Genomic DNA, 11131 nt, shown 5'->3' with positions numbered 1-11131 from the left:
GCTGCTAGAGTCTCTCATTGACAATGTGAAAACATATGCAAACATGTGACTTTATGGGACAACACGTGGGTTTGTAGGACACGTGTTAGTCTTGCCACAAGTCCCTTATTATTTTTTTCTCATTCTGGACAGCGCCACCAACGAGCAAGTTAATTTTGAGACAGAAGGAAAAAAATCAAGTATGGGACGCCAAATAAATTATGTATGGCGTGCAATAAAAAGTGTGTAACCCAAAATTAGAGCCTGGAACCCTGGCTAGACACGGGCTTATTATTGCCAATAATTTGATTGGTTAGTGGTTAAGTTTCATTGACACTCTATTAACAGTGCTACTTCATTGTATCATAAACATATTTCATTCTTTCGTCTGTATACATTTTATAATATAATAGGAAATTGTTAGAAAGTAGGCCTATACAAAAAAATGTAGACAGTAACATTTAGTAGTTGTGACAATTCACACAATGTGTATTGCCACAGGGATGAATGAAGTGCTACAACACCAACCAACTTTTAAGGACTATCGCCTGCGTGTCCTTTAGTGTGGCAACTATGGGGTTTGTTTTGCTTTTAACATTACCTAGTGTATTGTCTTTTTAGAAATAAAAATAATAATAACGATGACATGGGTGGCAAATCGCTGTCCACTAGTTATGCTTAAATGAAATTTTAAAAAAGAAGAATATTCTCTTATATGATTAATGCATAAATAGATAACATATAGGCCTATAAAAATGAATACATACAAGAAAAATAGTTCGAAATTACTGTTTATAAATTTGATGGATTATAGAGGAAAAATAATAATAAAAAAATACATACAATAATGTAGTAAACGAGTATAAAAAAAAGTAATTACTATAGCATTGGAACTTACTCGTTTCATGTCTTCGTACTTGACAAACAGTACATTCTTATCATTGCGTTGACTCCACCAATAGGAATTCATAGCAAACCAATCTCCACGAATAACTGTAATAAAATGTTTAAAAATACTCTTTATAATAACACGCATATTTTTTTCCTTTGTTTTAGGTCAAAGGTCAGGGATATGCCAATCAGCAAACTGAATCACTATTCTATAAGTGGCATATCCCTTCACAGACAAACAAAAATGCAAGATGAGACTACTGGTAAGTCTCATTAGGGGGCTTAGGGAGTGGAGTTGTTTTGGTCATGAGAAAAATCCTGTTACCGCGACAGGCCTTGATCACCCAGGACCATGGATTTGGAATGCAAACATCTTAACCGCCAAGCTATTTAACTCCGTTTAATTTATTTGCTTTTAATAGAACTTATTCTGTAAAATGCAGGGCCTATAATCTAGTTGTAGTACTATTATTAATGATAACGATGATGGTGATGATAATAATACTAGTAATAACATAATAGTATTTATAATAATTAATTACTCGTATATAATATTTAAAACAATTAATGATATTTATAATATTATTACAAAAATAATTACAAATCAATTATTGATTACTAAACTGACGGACTCTACTCACGATTCCCAGCGCAGAAATCATTCAGAAATTCGGTCCAAGACTCGTAAGTAGGAAGATGTTTTCCAGTTTTATGGAAAAAGAAGAAAGACACAGCAGTGTCTTTGGGGTTTCTAGACACAAATATAATCTATGAGAGAAAAAAGTGGTAAATATTTGAAAGATCCAGTAAATACAAGTTACACATTTTGGTTCTGATGTAGGCCTGTTTACAGTGTTGAAGTGTCAAAATAAAATTAAGACTCAACCTGTATCTCGTTTCACCATGTAGTAAATACACAGCACGCAAACAACAGTCATCGAGCAGTCGGTTTTCTGTATCGACCACGAGTCAAAACATAGCGTGAATGTACGTAAACACCGTGCATTTGTGGGACAACATGTGTGTGTGTGTGTGTGTGTAGGTGTGTGGGGGGGACCCATTGTCAGTTTGATTAACACCCAGGTAAGCACATGTTTACCTTTGGCTTCTTCTCCTTTATGTGTGGTGGTATCGCTTGTGGGTTTAAATGAGTCTTTATCAGCCGAGGAGATGAAACTCCTTCTGTTTGAAAAGGGAAATCAATGAACATCCAACGTTTTTCTATATATTCCTGCTTTGCCTTCTCCACATCACATCCGTACATAAGAACAGAAACGATCTCTTGCATCCAAGTTGTGCCTGGTTAATATAATATATTTATAACGCAATGTACGGTAAGGTAATATATATATATATATACATATATATCTCTGGTTCTATTTCTGGCTGTTTACTTACGTTTACTTTTTAGCTGTTGCTTATCATTTTTGTATCTCTACTGAGATCCAGCCATTGTTTCCCACAGCATTGTTGTTTTTCAGTATTTTGCCTTTTAATGACCAGTCGCTATCTGAAGACTAATTTGATACAAATACAAGATAGTTATAATAATCATACATTAATTGTTGAAGGCTTTTATGGCATATATATATATATATATATATATATATATATATAGGCTTGCATGGCATATATATATATATATATATATATATATATAATATAAAACTAGTTTTTTGCTGCGTAAGACTGTAAACATAACAAATAGATAAATAATACCAATGCTCAAAAATTCCTTTTTAGTTGTATGGATTTAACTCCAACTAACTCAGTTACTGTATATGAGAGAAAGTGCTTCAATACCGTATGGGTATTTGTACAGTATGACACTCAACTTGTCAGCGAGAAGCTGCAGGTTCGAGAGATCAAAGATGTCTGTAATAAGTCAAATATTAGAATCCTTCACTGTCAATAGTATATTATCAATCTTACCCGATTTAGGAGACGTCATCACAACAACATCGTCTTCAACAATTTCGAACATCTGAAGATCCTGAAGATGCTTAGCTGTGGTTGCAATAGGCTGCCGTACGCCATCGATCATGTGAGTTTTCGTGTCACCTTCAGCATCTAAAGACATTTTCGTCACTGACCTAACACAAGTAAATGTTGAATTTTTACACCCTGTAGTGTCTACGGAAGTTGAGTTGATTGTGGTCTTGTGTTTAATCTGTTATTAAGTGGTTCAATCTGTATATAATACACTACACACCCGTCTTTATATCTTGAATAATAATGATGATGATGATGACGATGATGAAATAATAATAATAATAATAATAATAATAATAATAATAATAATAATAATAATAATATTGTGAGGCTGAGGTTTGCATGGTGAAGTAATATGCTTGAGATGCATCACGTTAATAGATGTGAAAATAATAATAATATAATAATGGTAGACTTATATAATAGCGCATATTATTAACCCCTGTAAATGCTTCACATATCATTAACCCGGTCATTAAATTACATGCATATAGATACAAATTTAAGATTCCGGGGGAATATTCCATAACGTTGTAGCAGCTACATCAGTGAATTTTGCCATTTAACCCTACCAGGTACCCACTAATATCCTCCTGGTAGATAATCCGGAAGGGAAAGTGTATAGATCTCTAGCTTTCAATGTTTACATTGGTCTGGCTAAAAGGCTGGTGACGCGCATTATTTTTTTTCCCATACAGTTCCGGCAGAAATTATAGAGGGCACACTTTAGGGTCATTTAAGTGAACTGATAACATGAATAATGGTGAAGGTGGTGTGGTGTTCGCAGCTTGTGGAATATGAAAGCTACGGCGTTGTTAGGGCATAAGTTACAGTAGTTTAGAAACTAAACTACTCCATAATTAGGGTAGGCCAAAATCTCTTGGTAGTCGGTCAAGAGGAAAGTGTATACAGTCGATACAGATTGAACTACCGTAATTGACTATTACTTTAATTACAATATCTCTATGCATAGGCAGTGTTTACGTTCAACATGGTCTTTGAAAGTATAAAAAGGCAGTGTTGAATTTCTGGTCGATTATTTGAGTAGTAAATCATAGCAATAACTGCTACAATACTGATTCTAAAGGATAACGTTTAGAAATGCTCGGACACACAGGTACAATTCTATGTATTGTTTTAATGTTGACTTCTTACAAATATTTTGTTCATATTCAATATAAATAAAGGCATAGATTATATAGCAAGCAGGTATATTATAAACAAATTAATAATTTGTTTATTTTAACTACAATATATAAATATGCCATTAAATTGCATAGAATGGAATAAAATCAAACAGAAATTGCACGTAATTTAAAAGTTACATTTATAATACTAGAATACTGCATGAATACCAGACGTGTGCACAGCACTGATCTCTACTATAATAGCTTTATTGCTTATTGGTTGGTTTTAGTGAAGCCACCGATGCTATGGTTCATTTCATCCCCTGTCATTGTGGAATGATGTGAACATGCAGCTACTATAAGCACCTCTTTACGACAGCTACAGTAGGTACTGTATTCACAGACCATGCCCATACGCAATTCAGCATACAAATAAACGGTTACTTACCTTTTTACTTTTTACTCTATTTAAAGTAAGATATCTCCATTAGCTATGAAATGACAACTTGGCACGTCATACTATCCATTTACCAAGGTAAACGTCTCGTTTGTGTGGAGATTGACAACTCGTTGATGTTTAAATATTGCAGACTACTATGGGGTGACATACGCAGCAAAAGTCCATGTTAAAATCAAAATGTAATTGCAAAATTCAAGGTCTAATTTATCAAAACGTAGGCATAAATTTCTCAAAATGTAGATCTACAGGGCTAGAAATTTACTTTTTCAGCCACTAGCAACCTATTGCTAAAATGTTCATTGGTTGGTTTTAGTGAAGCCACCAATGCTATGTTCATTTCATCCCCTGTCATTGTGGAATGATGTGAACATGCAGCTACTATAAGCGCCTCTTTACGACAGCTAGGTACTGTAGTCACAGACCACGCCCATACGCAATTCAGCATACAAATAAACGGTTAATCTCCCACCTTAACATTTACTTACCTTTTTACTCTTATTTAAAGTAAGATATCTCCATTAGCGATGAAATGAAAACTTGGCACGTCATACTATCCATTTACCAAGGTAAACGTCTCGTTTGTGTGGAGATTGACAAATCATTGATGTTTAAATATTGCAGACTACTATGGGGTGCCATACGCAGCAAAAGTCCATGTTAAAATCAAAATGTAATTGCAAAATTCAATGTCTGATTTATCAAAACGTAGGCGTAAATTTCTCAAAATGTAGATCTACAGGGCTAGAAATTTACTTTTTCAGCCACTAGCAACCTATTGCTAAAATGTGCTAGTTGTTAAAAATGTAACTAGCAAAATGAGCTGCTCAACCAGTAAAATATATTGATACCAAATCAATATATTATTTTCGGAAAATAAATTGTATGAAAATAACTAATGATGTACTTCTATATAAATTTGTGTGTTAAATGTTTTAATATAATATTTTCTGTTTTATGGTGAGTATAGTACAATAAATATCACAAAGAAATAGCCAAATGAGTATAAGAAATTGATTTCTATACCTTGTACATTTATCTTTCTACCCCCTTCCACAAAATTTTTAAAAATAAAAAAAAAAAAAAAAAAAAAAACACAGATACAAAATAAAAATTTAATATTTAATATATACTTAATTATTTTTTAAAAATAAGTTAAGTTTATCATTTATTCAATTTTTATTTTGTATCTGTGATTTTTTTTCATAATTTTTAAATATGTACTGCTTATTGGAATTTAAAAAAAATAATAATAATGTTATAAACAATAAAATTAATTTTATATTAATTTTATATCATATTATTTTGAAAAAAAAAAATATATATACTTGTTTAGTGTCACACCCTCAGAAATGTTCAGGGCGGGAGTGGGGAGGATTTTTTTTTTTTTTTTTTGCCAGCCTGGCCTAGGCGTAGGCAGGCGGAGGCTAGGCATATTCAAAAACTGCATTGGTACTGGCAAGCCAAATCTTTTTGACAGAAAAACACCATAAGAGAAACTCAATTTTACATAAAAGATTTGTTTGTACAATATTTGGTTTGATGGGCCTTGGTCTTTTAAGGCTGGGCTAGACATTTCGTAGGCGGCCGCTGGTGGTGTAGTAGTAGTAGGCCTAGCCTACGGCCTGGCCCTATGTTAGGAGGTCTAGGCTAGCCACACTAGTAGAGGGTCTAGCCTAGTATTAGTAGGCTAGGCCTAAAACATCTGTCAATTGAAGCCTAGGTTGTAATTTATTATTTGTCTTGGCTTCATATTACATTATTATTATCATATCTGAAACATTGTTTATTATCTAAAAAGAACCAAATAAATACGTACGCCTTTACTACCGATCGCATCGCCCGTGACTTCTGTCAACAAACACATGTGATGTGCTTGGCTGGTTTTGATTTACGTTTTGGGAAACAGAATTTGGAGGGGGCGTTTGATCAAGTTAGACCTACGTTTTAAATTTGAATTACATTTTAAAGAAATTATAACATTTTGGAAAAATTGAACTACATTTTGAAAAATTAGAACTTCATTTTGGGAAACTAGATCTACATTTTGCGAAATTTACGCCTACGTTTTGATAAATTAGACCAGGGAGTTGTTATATTAGAACAACTCCCTGATTAGACATTGAATTTTATAATGACGTTTTGATTTTAACATGGACTTTTGCTGCGTATGGCACCCCATAGACTACCCACTTGTTTTGCCATGAACGTACTTTACGAAGTAGGCCTACCATATTTTTATGTCTAGAGAAAGTGTGTAAACTCGTGGTTGTTAGGCTATCATTAATTAAAAGAAACATCTATTTTTATATTTCCAGATTGTTAGTACCTGTATATAAATAAAAGACATGCTTATATTATAAATTAGGGGCCAGATTTAGTATTTTGGACTTTAAGCCGCCGAAGAAGTAGGCCTACATACCATATTTTTATGTTGATCAACAAATGTTAAATTGTTTTTGTCACACTATCATCAATAATAAAACAAACTCGTTAGTTTTAGCATGGTTAACCGGCATATGCTTATATTAGCCTATAGATAATATTTAGAGCTAGATTTAGTTTTTGAACTAAAGCCATATCTTTACGAAGTACCATATTAATTGTCTTAACAACGTATGCCAAATCGTGGTTGTCACACTACATCATTAATAAAACAAACATTTTTAGTTTTAGTATGGTTAAACGACATTCTTTATAGATAATATTTAGTGCCAAATTTAGAGTTTTGGACTTTAAAACAATACCTTTACGAACCTTATAATTCTTTGGATGTGTACTTTTAACCAGTATTTGGTAACAAATAGTAAATTATTGTAGAATTTGTAGTAAATAGCATCAGGCCAGCACAAGTAGGCTTACGCCGGTCTAGTGTAACCTAAAATGAGCTGTCGCTATGACACTAATTAAACAGATGGCTGCACTTTTACTTTTATTGTAGCGCTAATGCACTAAAATAACATGCAATAAAACTTCATATTTTAAAAGTTGAAATAAATTTAGAAATCATAAACCATAATTTGCACGGTTATCCAAACTATGATTTATAAGCAAATCAATGGTCAAGCGTCCGAAATAAACAAAACAATTAAATCTCTATAGGCCTACTAAGAAAGTCGATACTGCTACTAACACAACCTGTCGTTTCATTTAATTTTATTCAGGATTTAAAATCACATATTACTTGAATACAAAGCAAAAACCGAAAGTAGATAAATGGTTAAAATAGATAAGACAGTAATTCCTAGAGTAACCCAAGAACGTTTTAAAATATAAAAATCTTATTTTCACTAGGGCCCTTAACAAATATGTTTAAACAATTTTTTAAATGAATAACGATAATAATGCCTAAATTGATTAAAATGTAAAATAATGAAGAAATTTTAAAAATGATACAATAAAAGAGATTACACATTCTTATTTCAAACATTGCACTTAATTAAAATTAACATTATTTACCCAAATGAGAGAGTAGATAGCTCAGTTGGCTAATCTGGTGGTAGCCACTGTGTGTGCGCTGAACCATGGAGATCTTTAGTTCCCATCCCCTGTTCAATTCCCACCGCTGCCTCTCCTTGTGTTTCAGCTGGAGGGCTGAAATACTAATAGTTACAAGCTCATCGTCTTTCGAATGAGAAGTTTAAGCAGTTGGTCCCGTGTGCATTTATGGCCCATGTGCATGTTAAAGAACGCAGTACACTCTTCAGAAAAGAATAAGAGATTGCCACCCGGTGTACTGCCCAATCACCACCAGAAGGACTATGGAAAAATTCGTCTTGACTTTCCTGAGTTATCCTTGGTGTCCGCACCGAATAGTATTCATATGCTATAATATCTTTATCTGTCAATATCTTACTGCAAAAATTGTTCTCAAATCAATTGTGTTTGTTTTATGAAATCTGGTGACTTCATCTTATCTTCATTTTTCCCCTAATATAATAAATGAGAATTGGTTTCACAAAAGTCGAAGGGATTCTGCAAACAAACAAATCCAGTATTCATATTTACAAGTTTCTTAGCTTACCTCCGACAGTATGTTCGTGTTTCTACCAATGGAATATCTCATCTCTGATCTTGCAAAGTCCTCGTTGAAAATCCTTGCATGCCATACAGTAGATAAATGGATTAATAGCAAGATTTAAATCCAGCAGCAACACACCCACCTCAATAAATATGTAACTAACACAATGGCACATGAAGAAATATATCAACACACCAACAGCGTTTGGAGTTTCTGTAACAATATAAACAAATGCAATTAAGACGAGTGTAGTTAATAGATCTGATTTGACTCTTTGAGCTCCTTCGCCATTCCTTGATGGAATTTCATTTGCAAGTTCATGATTAACTATTCTTGTTTTGTGTAACTTTAGCAGGATCTTCACGTAACAGTACAGCATAATGCAAATGGGTAGCAGGAACTGAAATATAATTATTAATATACCGGCTAACGCATGCATTTCCTTAATTGTACATATTTTCGCATTTGGATCCACGTCTTCAAATATAGGGAAACATATCATTGTGAGTATACAGAATACATGTGGGCTTACGAGTGATATGTATGTAACTTTACCACTCAAGGATTTCTGTTGATACAATAATGGATGGATGACTGCAATATACCGTTCGACTGTCAGCATAACAAAATTGTATGTTGATGTTGCTGATGCGTAGAAAAAAAGAAACTGTATTTTACAGAATATTGTTCCAGCAGTGCCATCAGGAACCTCAATGTTTTGGAATATCAAAAACATCAGAGAGCCAATCAAATCAATCACAGTCTGATGGAGAAGTAACTTGAACGACAGAGACTTCTTGTAAGTCTTGTTGTAGACGAACACAAATATGACAATGGTGTTTGCAAAGATGCCTATACTACCAATTACCCAACGAGCTATGACCAACAGCATGGGATCTTGCTGTTCCATGCGAGCTGTGTCGTTCGAAGATATATAATTCATCAGGGAGGTATTCATCATAGCTTTTTTCGACAAAGTTCAGGAAATAATTTACACAGTACAGTATTTATCAAATTTTCTTGTATATAATAGAGTAAGTAGTACTAGCTAAACAATAACGATTTCTTCAACGCTGTTCTTTTTAAATCACCTATTTGTCTCTTGACTAACCATGTGGTAGTAGAACCCTCGCATAAATTATCTTGGTTACGTTTTATCGAAATATGGGCAATTAGAAATTCTTAATAATTGAAGAATATGCCCTAATTTTTATATTCATCTACTTGATATATATTTTTTTGTCGGATTAATTTGCTAAAGTGGTACAAAGCATAATAATTTTGTAACATAGAATCCTTTCTTTGTTAATATGCATTACTTTTTTTCCTTTATATTTTTATATTCATCAACATGGTATTGTATATATTTTTGTTGTGGGATTAATTAACTAATTGTTCATTTACTAAAGTGAGACAGAACATTTAATATACTAACTCTTCATTTGTTAACTTACATACATCACATTGTTTATCGATTATCTTGGTTACGTTTTATCATAATGATCATTCCCCGCTGGTTAATATAAACATAGTGGTATTAAGTAAATTTGAGTTCTTGTTTCGAACAAGGTATCCATTCGTAGATATCTGATAAAGATAATCTATTTAATAGTGACCTCAGAACGGTCGAGTCCAGGACATAGCTGCGACAAATTGACAAAGATTGGAAATATGTTATTTGTAGACACAATGTATACCTACTATGCCTAATAAAAAATAATATGTAAGTATGTTAAGGTAAAATAAATTTAACGTAAATATAAAAGCAGCAGAAAAAGAATAAGAAAGAATTTAGGAGAGGCTTAAAATTATGTATTAAAAGTTGTATACATTCTACACATAAGAGAGATCTGGACCCATTTACTTAAAGGTTGACTCACTTTACACAAAACATGAGAAATCTGGACCCATTCACTTAAAGGTTGACTCACTTTACACAAAATATGAGAAATCTGGACCCATTTTTGAAATGTGTACCCAATAAAAAAAATTGTGTGACTGTCGCGACAGTCCCAATTGCTGGCTACGGCATTTGGTCGAACAACCGTGTAATTACGGAGATTAATAAATAATAATAATACTTACCTCTCTTAACATTATTGATGTTGACAATGCTGTTTCTTATTTTTACAATTTCTTAAAATATGTTTGTAAAGGCATTACTTCCTTGCAATGTTACTAATAAGCCTAAAATCTCGCATAACAGAAATGAATGGTTTGACAAAGAATGTCTTGACCTAATGAATGTGTACGACGAAGTTTAAATGAATTCTGAAAAAAAAATCGCACACAAGTCACATTGAATGATCTCAAAAGAAAAAAGGTATATAAAATAAAGCTGAGAACTAAATTAACAAATTTCTTGAAATTTCACAAAATAAATTTATCAATTTTATCAAAAAAGAAAATTGGAAATTATTTTGGTATAATATTGAAGAAACTACTTAAGATTTTGCATCTAAAATTAAAACAATAGAATGGTTCAATCATTTTAAACTCCATTTTAAATTCCAAAATTTTTCCTAAACAATGGGCAGCAAGTCTTATTATTCCAATCTTCAAAAAGCGTGATAAAAATAATACGAATAATTATAGAGCACCTAATCCGCCTCAAAGGAAGAGTACGCTCACGGCGCTTAATTCACTACAGGGGCTGTATGGACC

The 11131-nt window shown here is 32.8% G+C and overlaps 2 protein-coding genes across 4 annotated transcripts in view; both read right to left on the bottom strand.

The window, feature by feature from the left end:
- The window catches only part of LOC117122586 (sulfotransferase 1C2-like), a 7950-nt gene extending 1604 nt beyond the window's left edge, over positions 1-6346 (bottom strand). The window contains exons 1-6 of one of the 3 annotated variants that reach the window (XM_033268213.1): positions 6266-6346; positions 4438-4583; positions 2803-2963; positions 1970-2169; positions 1512-1638; positions 878-972 (exon numbers count right to left, since the gene is read on the bottom strand). In XM_033268213.1, coding sequence (XP_033124104.1) covers positions 878-972; positions 1512-1638; positions 1970-2169; positions 2803-2950 — 570 coding nt within the window. In that variant the 5' untranslated portion in view covers positions 2951-2963; positions 4438-4583; positions 6266-6346. The remainder of the gene's footprint in view (positions 1-877; positions 973-1511; positions 1639-1969; positions 2170-2802; positions 2964-4437; positions 4584-6265) is intronic. The other 2 variants (XM_033268214.1, XM_033268212.1) reach the window with 2 other exon arrangements.
- Positions 6347-8492: 2146 nt separating this feature from the next.
- On the bottom strand, positions 8493-9377 carry LOC117122505 (G-protein coupled receptor 183-like). Its single transcript, XM_033268092.1, has one exon. The coding sequence runs from the start codon at positions 9375-9377 to the stop codon at positions 8493-8495; it is 885 nt and encodes a 294-aa protein (XP_033123983.1).
- Between the last annotated feature and the right edge of the window lie 1754 nt (positions 9378-11131).

This window comes from Anneissia japonica, unplaced genomic scaffold (assembly GCF_011630105.1).
Source record: "Anneissia japonica isolate Jap-2015-1 unplaced genomic scaffold, ASM1163010v1 scaffold1889_len2455224_cov183, whole genome shotgun sequence".
NCBI classification, from domain to species: Eukaryota; Metazoa; Echinodermata; class Crinoidea; order Comatulida; family Comatulidae; genus Anneissia; species Anneissia japonica.
The sequence above is the reverse complement of the archived record's forward strand: the minus strand, read 5'-3'. Positions and strand labels throughout refer to the sequence as shown.